The 23,529-nt window shown below is 43.5% G+C and overlaps 1 protein-coding gene across 1 annotated transcript in view; it reads right to left on the bottom strand.

The window, feature by feature from the left end:
- The window catches only part of RNF13 (ring finger protein 13), a 28,781-nt gene extending 6,083 nt beyond the window's left edge, over positions 1-22,698 (bottom strand). Inside the window, exons 1-8 of the mRNA XM_054385833.1 lie at positions 22,659-22,698; positions 17,522-17,649; positions 15,349-15,429; positions 11,965-12,090; positions 10,772-10,859; positions 8,861-8,951; positions 6,330-6,435; positions 4,372-4,465 (exon numbers count right to left, since the gene is read on the bottom strand). Coding sequence (XP_054241808.1) covers positions 4,372-4,465; positions 6,330-6,435; positions 8,861-8,951; positions 10,772-10,859; positions 11,965-12,090; positions 15,349-15,429; positions 17,522-17,635 — 700 coding nt within the window. The 5' untranslated portion in view covers positions 17,636-17,649; positions 22,659-22,698. The remainder of the gene's footprint in view (positions 1-4,371; positions 4,466-6,329; positions 6,436-8,860; positions 8,952-10,771; positions 10,860-11,964; positions 12,091-15,348; positions 15,430-17,521; positions 17,650-22,658) is intronic.
- Between the last annotated feature and the right edge of the window lie 831 nt (positions 22,699-23,529).

Genomic DNA, 23,529 nt, shown 5'->3' with positions numbered 1-23,529 from the left:
TAAAGAGCTAACCACAGAAACTCCATACATATGACAAAAAAAAAAAGAATACATTTGTCTAAAGTGACATCCTCCTGAGGGCCACTGTTTGTCACCCTATGTGCTGGGGCTTTCTCCCACAGGTACAACAAGCATTTCAAACCTGGCTGTCTACAGTTAAGCTGCTCTTTTCAACTTACAACACCTAACCAATCATGAGAATGATCAGGAGGGCTGAAGCCCTTCTCCTACAAGGACAGGCTGGCTGAGGGAGCTGGGGTTGTCCAACCTGGAGAAGAGAAGGCTCTGGAGAGACCCAATAGCAGCTTTACAGTACCTGAAGGGGGGTATAAGGCAGCTGTAGAAGGACTGATGCCAAATGACAGGACAAGGGGCAATAGGTAGAAGTTGAGGCATAGGAGTTCCATGGAAACATGAAGAAAACTTTTTGCTCTGTGAGGCTAACAGAACACTGGAACAGGCTGCCCAGGGGGGTTGTGGAGTCTCCCTCTCTGGAGATATTCAAAACCTGCCTGGACCTGCTCTAGGTGCTCCTGCTCTGGCAGGGGGGTTGGACTGGATGAGCTTTTGAGGCCCCTTCCAGCCCCTAACATTCTGTGATTCTTTGACAGATTCCAAAGACCTGCAGTGATAGAAGGAAGAGCAATGGTTTGAAATTAGAGCAGAGTGGATTTAGATTGGATGTTAGGAACAAGTTCTGCACCATGAGGGTGGTGGAACACTGGAACAGGTTGCTCAGCAAGGTAGTTGAGGCCTCATCCCTGGAGATACCCAAGGTCAGGCCCAACAAAGCTCTGAGCAACCTGATCTAGTTGAGGGTGTCACTGCTTACTGCAGAGGGGTTGGACTGGATGACCTTTGGAGATCCCTTCCAACCCAAACCATTCTATGATTCTGTAATTTGCAGAAGTCTTGTGGATGTAGCAACTCCCCAGTTCTGGATTCTTTACCAGGTATCTAACCACTCATTTAGGATCCTAACTTTTGACACTCAATGTAGAAAAAGCTCTGCTTTGTTGATTTTTAATTTCTTAATAGCTTGCCCACACATCTTTCTTCCACAGCATTCTCTCTTCACTAAATTTAGGAGGCTTTCTGCAGGAGTGAGAGCTTACACTGTGATTTTATTGCAGTTAAGATCTTAAAAAAAAAAAAAATCTTTTCAGCTTTGGCTCAGGTTCCATTTTAGTCTAAAGTTAAGCTAGCTTGGGAATAACATCAGAGACTTCTGAAAACAAATTCTACAACATGTACCAATTCACAACTTTTCTAACCTACAATTTTTTTTCCTAAGCTATTATTCCTCAGACTACTTGGATTTGCTAACGACCAAGTTCCAGGCACAGTGAATGGATTTGCTGGGCTTTTTCTTTTTTTTCCTGCATTCATTTTTGTTACAAAGACATCACACAAAAGGTATCAACTCCCACTGACTGCTGGAAGGAACAACACAACACCTACCCAAAACTCTTCCAGCCCAGAAAATGGATATTCACACAGCAGTGGATGCTGCTCTCTGTGGAGTTACTCAAAGGCCAGGCTTGCTGATGAGGACTCTGCAAAGACAGCCACTGCCACACCTTCTGTCACTGCATTCTCTGCAGGGGTCTGTGACACACAAAGCAGTGCAAAGGAAGAACCATCTACAGGGTCTTAGCTTCAGTGCTGGACTGTTTCACTACAAAGGGATTTTTAAGAACATGGTGGAGAAGAAAGAAAATCCATCATTCCTAAAGGCAGGATACAGCCCACAGGATTGCTTTTACTCATCCTTCCAGAGCAAAGCCTAAGATTCTTCGGATGTATCATCAAGAGCCTGAAGGGAATGGTTCCAGAATCACAGAATAGTTTGGTTGGAAGGGGCCTCCAAACGTCATCCAGTCCAGCCCCCCTCAGTCAGCAGGGACATCCTCCACCAGATCAGGTTGCTCAGAGCCTTTTGGAGCCTGACCTTACATATGTCCAGGGATGGGGCCTCTACCACCCCGCTGGGCAACCAGTTCTAGTGTTCCTCCACCCTCATGGTGCAAAACTTGTTCCTAGCATCTAGTCTAAATCTGCTCTTCTCTAATTTTAATCAGACAATTTCATTGCCCCTCCTCCTATCACTGCAGGCCTTTGCAAACAGTCTCTCTCCATCCTTCTTGTAGCATTCAGGTACTGGAAGGCTGCTATTAGGTCTCCCCAGAGGATTCTCTTGTCCAGGCTGAACACCCCCAGCTCCCTCAGCCTGTCCTCACAGCAGAGGTGCTCCAGCCCCTGATGTTTGTGGCCTCCTCTGGATCTGCTCCATCAGGTCCTCAAAAAGAATGTGCTACCATGACAATGATGTCTTGAGAACTCCCACCTTCAGAACAAAAGCATGAAGCAATGCCTTATTATTTCACTGCCAAAAGTAACGCACTGGAAGTACTGGGTCAGGGATTTTTTCCTTCTAGTAAAAGAACTTAAAAGTGAGGAAAAGGATTAATTTCATAGCAGTAGAACTAAAGTGATCATCTGTTTAGAGGAAGTGAAAAAAATCTGGGTTTTTTGTTCCCTTTTTCACCAGGCACTGAATGCAGTGGGTACCTGGATGTTGACAGGCAGTTTACTTCAGTCACTGACTGCCACAAGATTTCTTCCTACACTGGCTGCTTAGCCCTGTAGCTCTGGGAGAGTTATTAGAGATGCACATAATTTACTGGAGAAGACATTAACTGACTTTCTTGAAACAACCTTTCCCTTGCAAATTGTTTTTTAAAGTACAACATCATTTCCTTTGTCTATTTATTCTAAGGTGATTTCATGGGACATCGATGAGAGGAGAAAAATTAACAATAGCTTTATTAGCTGAAGATAACTTTTGAGAGTTATTGTGAAATCCATAGCTGTAGATAACAGCAAGGTTCAGTCAACTCTGCAGAAGAAAACATTGCTTTTCCCTTGCCCCACACCCCTCAATGCAGCACCCCCTCCAACTGAACATCTGCTCTGCACAAAGTCAGCAGTGCCATCAATAATGCAGGCTGGCTTCACCAAGGGCAAAGAACAGCAAGTGGTTCTACCCCTGCAGGCAGGCACATCCCCTGAGGAGGCCTCTGCTCAATACATTCTCTGCTCTCACTGTTCTGTAGCCATCAATCATTTCATTTAAGTGCTCTTCCCCCCTTTTCTTCTCACACCTTGCAACAGGTGGATGAATGAGGAATCAGATGGCAACATGTTTGAAAAACAAAATGAAAATGTAGATTTTTTTTTCCCCCCTCTGCTTTTAAGGAGCAGACTACAACAGAGAAGGACCTAAGGCAGCTCGATACAGCTTTATCTCTCACCTTGTCATTAGATAAAGTTAATCACTAAAGAGAGTCACAAGAGCCAGCATTTTGGCAGTAAATCTCAACTGCTCTTGCCCTCACAGAGGCATTGTGATGAATCAAAGGACCACTCCACTGGACCAGCAGATAAATTACACCCACGAGATAGTTTTGTTTGTATCCTTTCTACAGGGTCAGGCAACTTACCTGGCTGCTGGTAGTCATCAGTTTCCAGACAAAGAACCACAGAATGGCTTGGGTGGGAAGGGACCTTTGAAAGTCACCTAAACCAACCCCCCTGCAGTCAGCAGGGACATCTGCAACTAGAGCAGATTGCTCAGTGGCCCAAACAACCTGACCTGGAATGTTTCCAGGGATGGGGCATCTACCACCTCTCTGGGCAACCACGGCCAGGGTCTCACCACCCTCTGTATAGAAAAAAAAGTCATCTTTCTACCTAAATCTCCTCTCTTTTAGTTTAACACATCACCCTTTGTCCTGTCACAACAGGCCAGGCTCAAAAGTCTGTTCCCAGCTTTCTGCTTGGTCCCTTTAAGCCCTAAAAGGCCATCAGAAGGTCTCCCTGGAGCCTCCTCTTCTTCAGGCTGAACAACCCCAACTCTCTCAGCCTGGCCTTACAGCCAGAGGGCTTCCAGCCCTCCTAGCATTGCTGTGGCCTCCTCTGTGCTGTAGCCTCCAGAGCTGGCCCCAGCACTGCAGGTAGGAGTTCCAAATAATGGAAATAATGACTGGTTGCTGTGGTCACCATTAATGAGAGCTTTGTGGGATTTCTATACTGATTTTGGGGTACAGCAAGAAACATTTCAATTCTCAGCCACAGTCTGCATATGGTGCCTGCTCTGCTTCCACAAAAGAAATGTCAGAATTCCTCTAGCTCAATGAGAACAGGGTCAACTCCAACTTTTTGTGTGCTTTCACTCCAAAACTCTACCATCTGTTTCAAGTGTACTCAAAAAATACCTCCCAAACTACAAACCCTCAAAATTCAGAGGGTGGGTTTTTTTTTGGTCTTAAAACCAATGGGGTCTAGTTAGACAAAGAATGATCCACTTGCCTTTCTTAAATTTATGTACAGGAAGTTTCTTCAGCTGATCCTTCCTAAGCCGATTCCTTCTTGCTCTGTGTCTGTCTTGCACGAATTTTGTGATCTGAAAACAGATGCAAGAAAATGTGAGCAGCAAGTTAAAGCAATAAGAGAACAAGAAAGGTTTTGATCTACAAGTCTTCACAGTAAGGTAGTCAGAAAGGGAGCCCCAGCTCAAACTGAGTCACCTCTTTGCTGGCCTGGACTCAAAGATGAAGCCAAACAAGGCTAAAGGATGTTCTTGATGACTGCAGCACTTGGAAAATAAACAAGGTTGGTTTTTTTGAAAGAAAAGAGGAAAAAAAATAAATCAGTTCTGTCCATGCTATATAAAATAATGGCCACAGCTGCAGTCTCCCATGCACAATGGGATGGCACTGTTCAGAGCAGAACACAACTCATGAACTTTGCCTGGGTTTGTTTATTGTTTAGATCATTACAGCTCTTCCAGAGGATTGTTCCCATCAGAACTGTGCTGACAGGATCTAGATGTGGTCTGGGGTGCAGGAATGGGATTACTTCAAGCCATGGTTACGCTGCTGTCTTCAACTATACCACAGATCCCCTTTCCACTTTCTTAATGGGCCCCAATGCTACTTCTGTTTGGTTTCCAATTCTAGGATCTGGGATGTGATAATTCTTTTGCAAATACAGTGACAAACCAAGGCCACAGTGCCCTTAGCCAAAGTATAGACACCCACAAGTCTGACATTTGCAGAGCTGCTCTACACCTACTGGGCAATGGGAAAGGTAAGCACAGAGAGTATTCATGTTATAAACAGCATTCATGTCTCTCACTTGAGGAACCTCTAAAGGGCACTGAGCTGCTTCCTAACAGATTACCTTTTGGTAAGGATGAATACTACAGATAAACCATCTGAAACTCTAATTGGTTTCAGCAAAATAAAATGGCTTCCTGTATCACACCTGGCTTCACTTTTTAAGCATCTCTTGATCTAGAAATATTTGTTCAGACTCTTTTCACTCCAGCTAAACAAAATGCTGCATGCATAAGCTGCAGTTTTTCTGAGGGGATTCCATCTCACACTGTCATCCATCCTACAACTTTTCACTAGTGAGCCAAATTTTATCCTGTTCCCTCTTTTCACTTGCACTGCTCTGGAAAATGCTTCCAGGTACCTCTCCCCACTTTCTCTCACAGTTTAACATGAGCTGTGTAAATGCAGTCTGAGATTTCTAACCTCTTTCCAAACCCCTCCAAGCATCTGTCCCAAGTACACAGCAGAGGTAACTCTGACTTGCAGACATACCATGTCATTTCCTCCTGGTTCCTGCCTGGCTTCCCTCTACAATACAACCCTAAGCCATGGAAAGAAGCCTTCACTTCAGTCCTGTCTGCCTACTGACACTAATAGAAGAGAACTTCAGGCACCTCAAAGCCTTTGCTTTTATAACTGAGCCACATTTGGAAAAGTAAATTCTAATCCCAGTTCACAGACATGCCCTTCTTTGTATATCCTCACAGGGCACAAGCTCTGTGCTGTGACAGGTTCTGAGCTTGCTGACTGATGACTGGTGAGACCTGCACTGCAGAACAGTGGCACTAACCCTCATCAATCAGTATAAGTTTGCTAGGTTGGGACACACTCTCAGTGTACAAGAGCACAAGGACAGATCATTATGGGGTGAGAAAGAGTGAGCTTGTGCAGTGGAAGATTAGCAGTAAGGACAATTCTTTCTAAGTAGTTATATTCCAGGTAAAACATCCTAAGGGCTCCTGACATCCCTTTGCCAAGATTCTGCACCTGTTTGTTGAACTGAGACAAAGGATTGCAGGTAAGCATGGTAGGGATGTGTGCAGTACACAAAGCTTCTGCTCTTCCCCTACTGCATCCTTTCATTTATCAGCTTCAGTGACAGGATGATATGTTTGAAAGAAAAAAAAGTTATTAAAAGAAGGAACTTACCATAAAGATGACAATGAGAATAAGACAGATGCCCACTATTATTAGGAAAGGGATTAAGTAGTACTCCAAAGGAAGACTGAACTCTGGGATCAACACTACATGGCCACTGTGGGGGAAGAAAAGAGAGAGCACTTTCTAAATAGGTTAAAATTTAATGAGCAATGAATGAAAGAATAAATACAATGAAAACCAACAGCAAAATACAAGGTTATTGCTAAAGGAATACATACCATATGTGCACACAACAGAAAATCCAGCTGATATCCACGTGGTGTAAAGACACTTAAATAAAAGCATCAAACAATGCCTCTTAGAACATTTTTGGAATTAAAACTACTCTCTGATTTCCATCTTAAGTAAATCTAAAACAACCTCATAGCTGCTTCCATGGCAGAATGAGAAAAACAAACAACCCAAGATGAGTGATACAGTGATATCATTCTTGCTTACCAAAGCATTACACAGGAGGTTTCACTGCAAACCCTGAAGCATGATAAAGTGCACCCTTTTGTCCTCTGTGGAGGCAATCATTTACAGTACAGCAACCAAAAGTCTACCTAAAGAACCTGATAAACAGATGCTGGCAACTGGATATCTGAACACAAGTATTTATTAATAATTGAGGAAGTGAACTCCCATTTACTGCTCTGCTGCCACAAGCAGCCAGAAGCACCTGAGCAGGTACAATGTGTAAAAGTGTTAGCAGCTCTACAACCACCACTCATGTGGAGCCACACTTGACTTATGAAGTGGTTTTATCAGGAAGGTGTCACAATCTGGCTCTCCTGGTTAACTCAGTTGAAAGAACATCAGAGACCTGAAGAAGCAAGCTCCAGTCCTGGAGCCCCTATTACAAGATGTCCTGAGAAGGGCCACAAAGATGATCAAAGGGCTGTAGCACCTCTCCTATGGAGACAGACAGAGTTGGGATTGTTCAGTCTGCAGAGGAGAAGGCTCTGAGGAGACCTTCTTGTGGCCTTCCAGTATCTGAAGGAGGCTCCAAGAAAGCTGGGGAGGGACTTTTGAGGGTGTCAGGGAGTGATAGGACTCAGGGGAATGGAGCAAAACTAGAAGTGAATAGATTCAGATTGGATGTTAGAAGAAGTTCTTCCCCATGAGGGTGGTGAGAGACTGGCACAGGTTGCCCAGGGAGGTGGTAGAAGCCTCATCCCTGGAAGTTTTTAAGGCCAGGCTGGATGGGGCTCTGAGCAACCTGATCTAGTGGAAAGCGTCCCTGCCCACGGCAGGGGGGTTTGCACTAGATGATCCTTGGGGTCCCTTCCAACCCTGACAATGCTGTGATTCTAAGATCATTAGACTAATAATCCAAGACACCACCTCCTCTGTCCTACTCAGGGTAAGTATTAACTACCTTGTTCTTGTAGTGCTTTTCTTTTTCAAGCTTTAAAAATTTAAAAGCAGAACAGCAGCATTGCAAACCTAATCATGCATCCCATAAGAGCCACCTTAAGTGCTTCCTGTAGATTGGCCTAGCATAGGAAGTTATCTCTGACTTCCTCTAGAACTACTAAAACAAATAAAGAATCATCCTTCATTGAAGGCCAGCACCTGACTTCCATGGGAATGGACACGATGCAAAAAGAACACTCTTAGGTCTGAAGGACACATACTCTCATGAGAATTTCTGTGATTCCTGGGTCATTAACTGAACTCAAATGTTGAATGCTACATGAAAATGAAAGCAGCAGCATTTGATAAACAAATTGCTTTCCTGTGAGAGGATTACCATGTATTTATTTTTTAAAATGTTTTCTGCTCATTGCACTTAGGCACAATGTTCCACCTGGAATACCTCCAGCCTCTCTCATCACAACGTTTTACACAGAAACACAGAATGACAGGGGTTGGAAGGACCTCTGGAGATGATCCAGTCCAACTCCCCTGCAAGAACAGGTTCATCTAGAGCAGGCTGCAAAGGACAGCATCCAGGTGGGCTTTGAATGACTGCAGAGAAGGAAACTCCACTTCCCTGGGCAGCCTGTTCCAGTGTTCCACCACCCTCAATGTAAAGTTTCTCCTCATGTATAGATGGAACTTCCTATGTTCAAGTTTGTGCCTGTTTCCTTGTCCTGTCACTGGGCACCACTGAAAAAAGATTGGCCATATCCTCCTGCCACCCACCCTTTAAGTGTTGACCAGCATTGATGAGATCCCTCCTGTGTCTTCCTCTCTCCAGGATAAAAAGCCCTAAGTCCCTCAGCCTTTCTTCATAGGACAGATGTTCCAGTCTCCTTCTTGCCCTTTGCTGTACCCTCTCAAGCAGTTCCCTGTCCTTGAACTGGGAAGCCCAGAACTGGAGACACAGTACTTCAGATGTGGCCTCACCAAGGCCGAGTAGAGGGTGATGAGAACCTTCCTCTACCTGTTTGTCACTCTCTCCTTGATGAATCCCAGGATACCACTGGCCTTCCTGACCAAAAGGGCACCTGGCTGGCTCATGGTCAAATCCAGAAACACTAAAGAGAGGCCAGGACTTAATGCAAGAAGTAACACAGCTGCAGGTGACTTACCCCTTTTCATAAGTAAATTCTTCTTTAAGAGAACGGGCTGATGTCTCACCAATGAAGACAGAAGGAATGTCAATCTTCTTCAAAACCTCAACTGCATAAAACAGGCAGGAAAATAAAAGTGTTATCATGTGGACACTCTGTAGGCACTCTTGAGACACAGGACTCAAACATGATGAGACCATCACAAAGCAAAGGCACACTGAAACACAATGGCATACAGACTGATACACCTGTGCCACATCTCTTCATGAGGCATTATTTCCCCTGCCTGACTACTAAGGGACTTTATTGCAGGTCTAGAAATCCAAATTCTTAATGGACTACTTAAAGGAAGTGTAAAACCAAAATATTTTAACAGAAAGAAAAACTTTGAACAGGAACATCATTCTTACTCAGACTTGATACTAGCCACACAGCTCCACTGATTTCCAGAACCTCTGGCAGCTGCTGTGCTTTTGTGATCTGGTACTGCACATTTTAATCAATCTTTCTTCCCTCCTTTTCAACCCTAGACATAAATGAAGCATCTGGAAACAGATGTGGCTAGAAAGGGTCACAAAGATGAACAAATCCCACACCTTTCAGTCTCAAGTAACTGGATGGAACTGGCTCCCCCTTCTCTGCTTACTAGTGAAGGCAATGAAAAGCTCAAAAGATGCAGCAGAAATGAAAAGTTGTTGTAAGATTAATCTCATGCTCTAGAAAACCTTCTCCCGAGCTTCACAGTGTATGTTCACCTCTGACTTATGCTTCACATTTTAAGGGCCAAATTATTAGTTTAGTTGATACCAAAGCATTCAGGCTCCCCAAGGCAAAAGCATCCATGGCTGAATGTCACCTCACACTACTGAAGACTGCATTTGTTGTGAACCTAGTCTACGTTTTCATTTCTCAGTGACAGCTGAAAATCAGATTCACATGGGTTGGGAATTCCTCAGAACCACTTTCACAGAGCTCTCTGGGCTGCTCAGCTCCAATCTAGTTCACTGAAAGTTTATTTCCTAGTTTACTCAGGGGTGTTTCTACTTGGAAAGACTTTTTTGTTTTCATTTATGTTCTTGTTCCACATTGAGCAAGCCACAATTAAGTCCTAACAGCACCACAGACCAAAAGCACATACTGGAAACCAATGTGTTCTGAAAATATTCACTCCAGGAAAAGTTAAAATCATGACAGCAAGCATCACAATCAATCAGGAAATGGCACACTGGTCTCCAAACATTCTTTTTCCAATTGAGAATACATGTGCAACATGAATCCATAGGAAACCAGAATCCACGTCCATGGGAACAGAAGAATGTGCAGAACAGTGCAACAACAAAATGGAACCACTAACAAATACTAGGAAGACCTATTCTCAAGTCTTGATTTCCCTCCAAAAGAGTGTTTTTTCCACTTTTCCTGTATTTCTGCTAACACATCAGCTATTTTCCACATCAACCATACAAATCTATCTCATGCATTTAGCCATTTAACCCAGAACAGCTGAACTTAAATTTAAAGAAAAAAAAATAAAAATCAACTAAAACACTCCAGAGAATGTACAAAGTTAATGCCTCAAATAATATGGAAGTATAGATATAGATTCTTTCTGAACATCTCCCACTTGAAACTGTTAAAAGAGCAGGAGGCTTGCTGGGTAGGGTGGGGAGGATTCAGTTTGGGGAATTTCGTTCTGAGGGCAGTTGAGAGGTGGTTTGGGTTTTTTTTCGTTGGTTGGCTTGGGGGTGTTTTTTTTTTGTTTGTTTGTTTCACTGTTGGGTTTTGTTGCTTTGGTTTGCCTTTTTTGGGAGAGGGGTTGATGTTTTTTGTTTTTCAGTGAGAGCTGATCATACTACTGAATACTGTTTTCAGCATACTGTGGGTGGAATGGTTTTCAAACAGGAGAGAAGAAGTGATACCTGTACTTACTGTCGTTGGATCCCATGCTTATGAGGTCGTCAGAATCAACATTGTGAACTATAGCTGCCTTGTATCCAGCTCTCTGTGCATTTAAAACCTGCCAGCCACACACAATACTTGTTAGAATGATTTCTGCTTCAAGATACAGTGACCTCTCTGACCTAACCCAAGACAAGCTACACTTTCAGGAAGTTGTATTAGCAGAAGATAATTTGCACTTGCAAAACAAAGTGTCACCTCTCAAAGTAGAATCCTCACTGTGCTTACACTCATCTAATGATGTCATTTTTCCAGAAAACTCATTTAATATCTTCTTCTGACAGACAGTTCTTAAATGTATTAAAAACAGAATTAAAAACTTCCTGTGAATAAAGTTAAAAAAATTTAATCATAACTGAAAATAAAGGCATTAACTTTGGTAAACTAGAAATTACCACTGGCTAGCTCATGAAGTCACATGAGCAGTATCTCTTCTGCTTTTAGAGATGTGTAAAGTATCTTATTTGGCAGCCCAGGTTATCACAGAATCAGAATCACACAGAATCACAGAATTGTCAGGGTTGGAAGGGACCTCAAGGATCATCTAGTTCCAACCTCCCTGCCATGGGCAGGGATACTTTCCACTAGGTCAGGATACCCAAAGCCAGCCTGGCCTTAAAACCTTCCACGGATAGGGCTTCCACCACCTCCCTGGGCAACCTGTGCCAGTGTCCCACCACCCTCATGGGGAAGAATTTCTTCCTAACATCCAAACTTCCTAACATCCATTTCCAGTTTTGCTCCATTCCCCCTAAGTCCTATCACTACTTGACACCCTAAAAAGTCCCTCCCCAGCTTTCTTGGAACCCCCTTCAGATATTGGAAAGCCACAATAAGGTCGCCTGGGAGCCTTCTCTTCTCTAGAGTGAATAATCCCAACTCCCTCAGCCTGCCCTCATAGCTCCAGCCCTCTGCTCATCCTTGTGGCCCTTCTCTGGACACAATCCAGCATGTCTAGCTCTTTCTTATAATAGGGGTTCCAGAACTGGATGCAGTACTCCAGGTGACGTCTCATGAGAGCGGCGTAGCGGGGGGGAATGACCTCTCTCAACCTGCTGGCCACACTTCTCTTGATGCAACCCAGGGTATGGTTGGCTTTCTGGGCTGCAAGTGTACACTGGAAGCTTTCTCACGGAAGAGCCCAACAAAACCAAAAATCTTACCTTGATATCAAAGTTGCACTCAAGCCTTCGGATTAACACAATAAAAGCACTGGAGGAGTTGTCTCTTAGTGGAGGTGGGGCTATAGGCTCACAGGCATTTTCTGGTTTTGAATTTATTAGGAATCCCTAGAAAACAGGAACAGAAACAGGAGCTTCACCCCTCTTTGTCTTACCAAAAGGGCGGGCAAACAAATATAAGGAAGTAAAACTGCACATTTTCTAACAACAGCTAAACCAACTCAGTCATGTATGACAGCAAGATTTCTGCTACATCCCTGACTATTTATTTTGACACATCAGAATCCTTAGGTCTGGAAAGTATTCAAAAGCTGAAAATATAGTGTTCAGTTACATCACCTGGAGTTCCTAACTCAGACTTTGCAGTATAATTCAGCTACATGAATATTGTGGACCTATTGTTCCAAATTGCATGAAGCCTATAAGAGAAAGCTGAAGTCTAACAGCTTAAGGAGCACCAACACAAACTTAGCATTTGGCAATTCAAAAGGGAAATCAAAGAAAGTTACTTGTGTGCAATCAGCAGTGAATGAGCACACAAAACAGCTGGTTTGCTATGGTGAGCAAGGACTATACAGATCATCAAATCTGCCACTGGAGAAGGAGTCACAGAAGCAGGAAACTCTGGTGATATCAACCCTGAAATCGACTTTGGATTCTTTCTAGGTGACTGAGTTAGCATTGCACCACTGAAAACATTTGGTGTAGAAGCTCTCCTAAGTTCATGCTTTAGTATCTGCTGAACAGCTCCACAGCTTCTCTCAGAGGATACCTGAATGCACTGACATTAGCCCCTCTCCACAACATTGTGGCTTCAGGGTTGGCAGTACCTTCCCGGCCCCTGTGAGTGCTCTGCAAAGGCTGCTGGTACAGACATTTATGCAAGGCAAGTGCCAAAAGAACATCATGCCCACTGCACAATGCTCTTTGTTCTGGCTCTAAAGAGAACAGACCTCCCCTTTTCCTCTGACTAGGATATGGCTGCTTCCTTAGACACAGTGTGAGAGGGTGTGTCGGTGTGAGCTGAAATTCCCCCCCCCACCAACAATAACCAGGCTAGCCCAGTCTGGAAGCAAATGAAAAGCTGTATTTACAAGCAGAGTCTAAAATCTACAATGAAATGCAATGAATATGTACAAATATACAAAATTCACAACATTCACAAATATATACAATCGACAGAAAAAGCACAATCGATCTCCCTTTGCTTTCCCCCCAAGGGGACCCTCCCAAAGGGGCCTCCCTCTCCCAGGAGCTTCCCCCCCAGACCCCCCTGGACAGAGAAGCAGAGTTTGTTAAGCAGAAAGTTGTTAACTTAGCTGCCAAGGTCAGTGTGTTATCTTCAGCCAGAAGAGAAGAAGAAACAGCAGCCAGACAGCCCAGCAACTGCCCCCACTGCCGAACGCAGAATGTGCCGAATGCCTACTTTGTTTTGGGTAATAGTTCTTAAACATTTCTATCTATCCAATGGAAGTGTTTAGAACAATCGTTATTTTGCTTTCTTACACCCAATAGTGACTTATTTACATTCTTTCACTTTCTCTGTTCTGAACTTTGCAAGGAAAAATTAAAAAGACAGTTTCAAACCATCACAGAGGGGCTTTTGGAGACCAACACTATGGAGAACAATTTGGGATTCTTTTAAGATCCACACTCCTTTGAATCAGTTCTAAAGGTAGAGCAGATATAAGATAGTGAATTGCCAGAAAAGATGAACATAAGTAATTTGCTTTATGCAAATAAAGATCATGAGAAGGTGCACTGCTGTGGGCTCAAGAAATTATTGCTGCAGTTCTAGATTCATCCTTGAGAGCTTTAAAAATCTGTTTTCACTGACAGCTTTATATAAACAGATGTCACCACCTGTGTGGAAATTCTAATTATTACATGTAGCAATTCTATTACATAATTACATCTAAACACACATATAAACTGCCAATTTAAATACCTAAAACATGCATATATGTATATATAAGTGTATATATGTCCAGTTTATAAACTGATTGTTTAAATGTACTTCATATAAAATTCTCACATTTCCTCCATAAATGTACATTAAAACTTTGTAACAGAGAAATTATTCTGTTTCAAGGAATAGGTTTTTGCAGTGCTAATATCACTTTTGTGGCAGAGAATCACAGAATCATTTTGGTTGAAGACCTCCAAGATTCTTGAGTGCAACCATCAAAGCTGCACCAGCAATCTGCTCCTTACCAAGCCTGTGGTGACAGGCACAATATGACAGACTGGTTTGCTGGCAGGTCCCTCAGGCTCTCCTGATACACAGAGTAATGCTCCTGCTGTTAGGTAGTACCACACAGAGCATCTACTCTTTCCTAGCTGGAGTGGTGTGTCTGCAGCCAAGTGCACCCACAGAGGAGCTCAACACAAATCACACAAGGTCCTGTCATGGACAGAGAACCCAAAAGCCTTTGGTCTTTATCAACGGTACCATATGTTCTTAAATATCTTGAACTGAGGAGATGTTCTCCCAAGGAGAGGGGCACAAATCACTGACCACTTCATGCCTAGAGAGCACACAAGCCAAAATAAAAGACCAAAAAAGCACCTCCATTTATGCTTTGGCAGCAGTCAATGCAGGATTTGGCAGGTAGTGTTTTACAAGTTGTATATTAACAAATCTTACCCAAACACCAAAGTAGTATATAATTCAATCTATTTCAACCAATATCATTGCATTAAAAAAAAGTTATTAAAAACAGAATGCAAGCCAAACCCACTTCTATCACATCCAGGACTAAAGCTCACTGTTATTTCTACAGGGGTTAACATCTACCCCAGCAAAGAGAGAGGGCTGTCTAAAAGCTAAAAAGGTTAGAATCAAAGCTCCTTATATCTATTTTTGATGTATTAAACTGGCTCACTACTTGGACAAATCATTTAATCGCCCTCTGCTCCTCAAAATAGTAAGAAGTGTCCAGCTTCAACACCACTCCTCCCCAGCACAGAGCAGGGAAGGCAGGGGAATTGAGTCTTCCCAAGGTTCCATTTGCAGAGAACTTCTCAGAGTTACAGGAATTCTTACAGCAGTTTATTCTCCTTTGGCACCGATTACAACAACGCTGTGCAGTCAAAGATCCAACCTTGCACCTTGGCACCAGGTTCATTTTTTGCACATTGTTTACTCCCAGCCACAGCAGCACCAGCAGAGCTGCAGAGCCAGGTCTGGGGCCAGACAGGCTGCAGCAGAACAAACAGGACACCTGCTCTCTGCCCCCACAAGCTATTCAGGGCCTCCAGAAGCATAGGAATGATTCTGTTTTGGCTTACAGAAGAGGTGTTCAGCAGATACAGCCCTCCATGTACATATTCAGGATCAACAGACATCATTTAAATCTTCTTTACCTTCAAGCCTTCCGCTGGCAGTCTGTAGCCAAATCTAGCAGGTAGATCATCAAAGGTCTGCGTTCCATTTTCAAGGTTATACTAAGAGAAATAAGAAAATTCAGGTTTGCAAGAGGAGAGAAATAGATCATAGAGTCATTTTGGTTGAAAAAGATCTTTCAGATCATCAAGTTAACAAGTATTGACAGAAACAAACACCATCACTTTTTAAGTTTAAAATATGTATCAAACAAAGGGTTTCTTGTGACTATGTCAATGAAATCATAAAATTGCTTCCTTCCCTCACATAAAAAAAAAAAAATCATTCTTACCTAAAGAATTGATCATTTGTTGAATTATCTGTATATTAAATCTTTCTTTCTACTGTTTATAATTCAAAGATTGCTGTATTTGCAGAAAAGAAACTACAAACACAGGAAAAAGCAAGAATCTGAAGATCTGGGGTTTTTTTAGATGGTGGTATTCTTGTTTAGTTTTTCTTGCTTTGAATTCACTTGCATACAGAGAAGAACAGCTTTTAACAGGTGGTTTACCACAGGCAAAGAATAGCCTCCATATGTTCACACTTCTCAACCCCCCACCAGCTACTCAGGTTAGCAGCTGAAAACTCTGTTGTTTTGGTTCATACTGACTCTGAGCTTTCACTTCAAAACAAAGGAATGCTGTAAAGGTCTTAAATCTGTAGCAGCTTTGTTTCCCCTTTCATTTTTCATTTTTTTGCAGCTCCATGCCACACCTAGACAATGCAGAATCCATACAACAGAAAGTGTTAAATTTTATGTATGCTGATTTTTTTTCCTTTTAAAGGAAAAAAAAGAAAAAAGGAAGTTAGTTTCCTGCAAAAGTTGTGAATTAGACAGTAACTGCCTTGAATGCACATCAATTGGTACATTTCATTAGTTGAATGACTCGAATGTTTGTCTATTCCTTGTATCATCCAAGTGTCCTACACAATGGATAGGTAAAGGCTGTGTTCATTTCAGAGCAACAGGACATCTAACAGCCAGAACAAGATAGAGGATCTCAAACTGTACTTCAAAGAAAAACACTACCATGATCTTGACCCTTTCAAGAGAGCTTCCCTCCCAGACTTTGGTAAAATTGAGGGGAAAGAGATAAGAATGAAGCTAAATTTCAGAGAAGTGTTTTTGTTCTGTGCAATCAGTCTGCTCCATACAGCCTCCCCCCCAATCTTCTATCCCACCACGAAGTAGCACAGCTGTGTATGCTGTCCTCCTCCATCCTCACTATTCACCCATCTGCCTGCTTCAAAATGTCCTGCCTGAGGTTCTGCTGCTCTAAGTTTTCTTTTTATCACCTAGCAAACCCCAACTTAAGCTAGGAGTTAGACACAAACCCATTTATTTTTAGCCCTTATTTAAAATATAACCAATTGTGCTCTGCTCACAACAAAGTTTTAGTGTCTGGCTTCTCTCCTCTCATTCCCTACTCCAAAGACATTCCCCAGAAGAGATCTGTAGTGTCCAAACATCCAAGAATAAAGGATATTTAAATTTTAGACAGAATTATCTTACAATACTGCACAGGGGGAGTTTAAACAGAAGAAATAAAACTGAAGTTCCAAAAAGCTTTGGGTTTTTTTTAAGGCTTGTGAGGTTTGTTCTTTTTGTTTTCAACATCTTTTCTAAGGGAGGAAGTAGCATGAAAATTAGGGTTTTTATGAAAAGAGGAAGCACAGGCTTGGTGAGAAAGGGAAGGGGGGGATGGGAAATCAGTAGACAGCCAGTTGGAAATTTCACAATAGAGTGGTGATGTCGGTTCCATAATAAAGCAAATCTTTCTCTCTGAAGATCTGGATTGGATCTTCAGGTTGTTGCTATGCTGTTATGGGTTTACAAAACTGAATGGATTTACTGAAACTGAAACTGCTGTCTGAACTAAGTAACGGAATTCCTTTAACAGGGTTATAACATGCTAGAGGACATCTGATCAGATTAGAACTTTTTGAATGACTAAGGGAATTAAGTGCTTTCAGAGCCATGGTATCTGAGCACACATCACCTGTAGGTTCATGTGAAAACGCACATTTTTACATAACTGAGCTAAACATTAAGGCAATTCCATTTCAAACAATCTGCTACAACATTTATTGCCCTAACAGGGTTGTTAAAAATTTTACAGAGATTTCATCTATATAGAAAAATGTACTTACTGCTAAAATATCTGCCTCCACAGGTAAAAGGTTCAGGAAAGCAAATAACTGAACAGTCAGGATAGTGTATATCTGAGTGGCAGACAACATCAGCATTCCTATTGACAACAGCATATTTTATTGAGTACCTGCAACAACAACAACAACAACACAGAGTCAGAGCATACAGCAAACATTTCCCTCTGGCATTTCACTGCATTCTACCATTCCAGTTAAACCTTTTCTTCTAAAGAAACAGACAAAAAATGTTATTTTATGTTCTCTTTTGAGAAACATAAATCTTTGTTTCTCATCAATCTTTAATTGGCATGATTATTTTAGAGATACAAACCCCTGTTCCTGAGAGCATGAAGCCTCATGGGGAAGCGCACAGAGAACACCAAAACCATAACAGCACTTCAACAAAAGAACAGAAAGGTACACAGGAATGAACATCCACAGGATATTGATCATACCAAGGTATTCCTGATTTTAATCTTCCCTTCTTCTAGCACAAATCACAATCAGCAAAATGCCTCACACACCTGGAGCAATTCTACTAAAAAGATTGATTCTAAATACACACTTGCAAACTTGGTGTGCTACCAACAAATACAAAATAGTTCTATTAGCTTCAGAGAAAAGTCCCAAGTGCTGCAGTGTGACTCATGGTCTGGACAGCAGATTTGCCCTCCTGTGAAGTGTGTGCATTTTGGAGACCTTCAAAAAAACAAGGACACAAGCACTCTGCAAAGTGTGCTTGCATGCACTTCACAAGCTCATGCCATTCAAAGGAGATTAGTTCTGCTTTGCCAGTAAATGTTCTTCAAAAGCAGCAGCAAAAAGCAACAGCTTGTGTCTGGAAATGCAGGGGAGTGTTTTCTAACAGAAACTGGTACTTAAAATAACTGATTTATCATTGATCAAAGCAAGAAAACAACAAAAAAACAAACGTGGAGAGGGGTTAGAAGAAAGAAAATCAAATATTTATTATTTTTTCCTTTGGCACACAGATTTATTTATTTATTTTAGAATGTGTTAAAAACATTAAGAGCCTGAATGCCTCCCTTGTATGAGCAGTGATACCTGCACCCTCACTGATGTCATTGAGGGTATCATATCACCCTCAAACCCCCCTCAACATTTCTCCCCCTGCCAAAACCCATCACTACTCTCCCCCCCCCCCCAAAAAAAAAAGAGAGACATTTGCATCTGTTTGCATGATTAGAACTCTGAACTCCTCTCCCTCCCAAATTTAACATCAGCACTCACTGTGATGGTAACAGATTTCACCCCATCTCTCTCTCTGGTTGTAAACTGACCAGTTTTACATCACAGCTCTCTTGAAACCAAACTCCCACCCAAATACAACACAAATATTAAAGACACAGTGTTTAAATTCTGAGTATTTCAATTCTTTCCAACAAAGACACAAGCTAACACTTCAGATGATCATCAACCCATGGTGCTGCTCATCTTTGATTCTTACAGATCACTTTCCACTTGTCTCTTCCAGACCCCAACCTAGACAACAAACCTGACTTGGGTTGAAATGTAATTTCCTGAACCGATAGAGTGTTCCTGCAGAACACAGGATTTATTGAATGTCTGTGAAGAACCAACTTCCCACACACTTTGAGAGCCCTCAAACTGACGCTCTGACAACGCACAAGCATACAAACAACACGATGCAGATCTGCAGCACTCACCAAATGTTATGTTTAATGTAGTGAGAAACAGAGCATGGAAAGATTCAGTCTTACAGCATTTTACCTTCATACCATGTGCCCCTGTCATTTAATCCAACTCAGATCTCTGTGCTCCTAACAAGCAAAGGGCAATTAAATAATACAAAGGTTAAACTCACATGAAGGTAAAAATTCTACTGGCTAAGGGGCAAAACCAGGCAACCAAAAACTCAGGCTGAGAAATGGAGAGGAATTAGTTCCAGCCTTCCACACAACTGACTTGTGTCTCTTGGTGCCTGCCACTCATGTACTGAGCAAAGCAAGGTTCTGTTGGGGAAAAACATGCCATTTCTACAGAAAAGGGAAAATATGTAAGCAAAGTTGCACAAACAGGCATAAAACTAGCACTTCCTCATTTCCAAGCCCTTGAATTTTCATGTAAACCGTACCTTTTAATACTTCCCCTGACTTAGAAGCTTCCTAATGTTTCAAAGGGGGTTGAGTTTCTGTGTATATGTACATACCACAGCTTGTAGTAAGGTGGAGGTTTGAGGTTTAACCTGAGTTTATGCTGCTGAGAACTGAATGCCATCTGAACTGGAGGAATAGCTGGCTGACAAAGGCACAGAGACCTCCAGAGAGCTAGGTAAGAGGGAACATCTGGGTTTTTTTTTTCCCCCCATCTCTCATGAGCTACATATGGAAGCTCCAGTCCAGACGCTCCCAAAACACAGGACTGATTACTGCCATGCCCCCACCCCCTGCTCCCTCTATCAAAATTAAAGTAAAATAAAAAAAGAAACCATTGTTTGCTTCCTCTACCTCTTCACTGACTTTACCCTTTCAAGAAATCACAGCAAGAATACCACATTTTCAGAATCAAGAATCACCTAAGAATTCCTGTCTTCCTGTCCTATCCTTTGTGGGTTTTTTAAGCAGAAAGCATTGTCCCATGATCAGAGGCCCTCCACAGTAAATATAGCAAATATTGGAGAGTTAGATATGATTTAAACTGACACTAGCAGGAAGACAATTAAAACTTGTTATTACTAATGGGAGGAAACAACTGGAATTTTCAGGAACAGTTCTGATGATTCTGACTTGGTCACTCAGACATGTGATACCTTGTGAAACTTTTGACTGGTTAGCAGAACAGAAGTTTGCAATGCATTGCAAAATTCAAAAATTTTTACTTCTGAATCAAGATCTCCCATTTTTTTTCTCAAGAGTCCCCTAACAAAGGGGACTGTCAGCGAAACTGGAAGGATAAGGAACAATTGTTCAAAAAAGACAATAATTTTTATGGTGCCAGGAGCAACAAGATGCTTGAAGCTGCTACAGTATTGTAGCTAATGAAGTTAATTCAGCTCATACCTTACAACACAGAGAAAGCATTAAAATGGTATTGAGCAAGGCTAGAAAACACCAGAAAAAATGCTGTCCTTGCAAACATGCAGACACAATGCACTCTTCTCTGTCAGTTACGTGCAACCAGATACTTCTGGGCCCAAGAATGATTGCCTCAAACACAAATAATAAAGCCTTGTAATGCCTGAAGTTCTGTGGCTCAGTTGTAGCCTACACTCTTCAATGACAAGGCAGCTTATAGCACACAAATATAGGTAGGTGTAATTAAAGACTACACTGCAAACCACACAAGAGAAGTTAAGCTTGACTCTGCACTCATCTTCAGCACTCTACACCTGATTTTCCAGTGTCTGTAGACAAAGCTCTCCTTAAGCAACTCCAGGTATTCTGAGAGTCATTATTTTTTCTTCCTACTCTGAATCCTAGAGCTCACAAACCAGACCAAGCCTGAGGAGCTACATCCCTCCATCACAGGATTGAACAGGATCACCAGGCCAGAAGTGAGGAGAGGAGAAGTCTGGGTGTGCTGTACCACAGCAACCTAGAAACAGCAAGGCAGCCAGGAAGTAAATACACTCATGTGGAATATATCAGAGAAGGAATCACCCATGAAGATAAGGCAGCAGTGGTACTGCTGTATCTACATCAGGAAAAGATATTTCTGATTATACTCTTGAAGAGAGCAAAATGTCCCTTCTCACTTGAAGATAAGGACAGCTAAATAAGCTTGATAGAAGAACTGACAGGACACGATGGATACCTCTATTTGCTGTACCAGATACCAAGAACGCCTCACTGACCTCTCCATACAGCACTGGCATTGTGTCTAGGGTAAATGTTATGAAACACAGTTTTAAATATACCAATACATTGACCTGATCCAAAAACATCCTTCTGGCTACAGTCCCTGCATACTGTCAAAAATACCATTTCATACTGGACAACGTGCAGAAGCCTTGGGAATGCACTTAAGACAGATTTAAGACATGGCTTGGGACACAGGTGAGAATATTCAGAGGTTCTGGCAACTGGTCACAAAACAAGCTCCACAAAACACACATCTGTGCCAAATTTTCAGAAGCTTGTATCTCAACCAATTCAAAACTTCTTTCACAGAGGAAAACAACAGAAAGCAACTCCTCATCCACATGGCTATGCTCATGCTTCAACACTCTCCAGGAAACAGCTCCTTATCCTCCCACTGGTAAAAAAACCACGAAACCAAAATCAAACCTTATTTGCACATCTGCATTAAGCTTAAACTCTGTTTTGCTGCCAAATAGATATAGGGCACCCATAGCAATCACAAAATTCATAGCATACAGAAACTTTGTCCTGCCATACTCAATGACAATATTCTAAGTATTTTGGTAGATTGGACTCCACTTCCCAAAACTCCACAAGCAAAGAACAAATAAAAGTTACACAGATAATATCAAGAATTTTCACTCATATGCTCAAAAGCTCCGAAGTTTCTGGCATTTCGATGTCACTGTATGATTAATGATCTGAATCTCTTTCCAAGGCCTAGCCACAGAACTGAAAACCAATGCACGCAGTGCCCTCCAACCTGATAAGATGAAGTAACTACCCCTCCCAATTTGTTTTGATCTTTTTACGAGCAATCTGATAGTCATCCAGCCAGACTCCACGCTCCTTACTAGCTTCCAAATACAACCAGTACCTCAGTGTACTGCCAGCCTCAGAGGAACCGTGCACAGGCAGAACCATGAAATACCAGAACGAAAGTTTAGCTTTAATCAGCCTGAAACGACGCTCAGAAAGGCTTTGGTGGCTTCCCGCTCCCTTCTGCCGAGGCGGATCCCAGCACAAGCTGCAGCAAGGCCGGCGAGGAAGGGAAGCGCCCAAGCCAGCGGCTGCCAGCAGCCGGGCACAGGGCGCGGGGCCGGCCGTAGCTCCACCCGAGCCGCACAGGCCGGCCGGGCAGCCCCGCCTAGCCCTCCAAGGGTGGAGGCAAATAAACGCTACGCAATGGAGCGATGGGCCCAACAACCCCTCAACCGCGGTGGAGCCAGGGCGCCCGGCAGCAAAGAGCCCCAAGGGGGCCCAACGACCGCGTTCCCCGTCCCGGCGGCGCTCACCTGCGGGCCCGGCACAGGGCCCGGCGCAGGGTGCCCAAGGCCGCGCCTAGGCCGAATCCATGGCGCGCACCGTCCCCGTAGCCGCCACGGCGGAAGTCCCGCCCTGCCGCGGCGCCAGCAAGGGGCGGCCGCCCGGGGCAGGCGATTGCCCGCCCGAGCTGCCACTCGGCCGCGGAGCGTGACGCGGGGCGGGCCTAGTCGTGCTGAGGGGACATGCCGGCCCCACTCTACCCAGCCCCCGCCCGCCAACAGTGGGCGGGTCCTGGTGGTGGGCGAGGAGCACAGGTATGCCCGCTGCCACGGCTCTCCGGTACTGGCGATCGGCGCTGCTTCCTCAGCGCCTCAAGTGCCGAGGTTCGCCGTCACCTGCGAACTGACAGCATCAGGGGCAGCGAAGCGATCCGCATAGGTACCGGATGGAAGCCGGTAATGGAGAGTCGTGTAGGCGTATCCTGCTGCACGGTGTCCCGGTGTCGGGCCGCCCCTTCCCGCCTTGGTGCTACTCACAGCCCGTTCAGGTGGACTTGGCAAGCCGCTGCCCGCGGCCGGGCTGTGCAGCAGGCCAGACGGCTACTGCACAAACCGGGCGGGCTTCGCGACGGACACCGAATTCCAGCGGTGTAAGGAGAACATGGGGGTTTTATTCCCTTCAGCTAACTTGAGCCCAGCTCGTGTTTAAACAAGCCGAAACCACCCACACTAACACACAAGGACTGTTTCCGAGCCTGCTAGGGGCCACTACTGGGACAGGGGCTGCTTCTTCCTCCGCTCTAGTGGCCCCCGCGCAGGCGCGACTCGGAACCGAGTCCCTGCCCGCAGGGTCGGACCGCCCCTTCCTGGGCGGGCGGCAGCGGAGCGGCAGAGTTAGGGA

Source organism: Indicator indicator, chromosome 13 (genome assembly GCF_027791375.1).
Source record: "Indicator indicator isolate 239-I01 chromosome 13, UM_Iind_1.1, whole genome shotgun sequence".
NCBI lineage: Eukaryota > Metazoa > Chordata > Aves > Piciformes > Indicatoridae > Indicator > Indicator indicator.
This window is presented reverse-complemented; position numbering and strand designations above follow the sequence as displayed.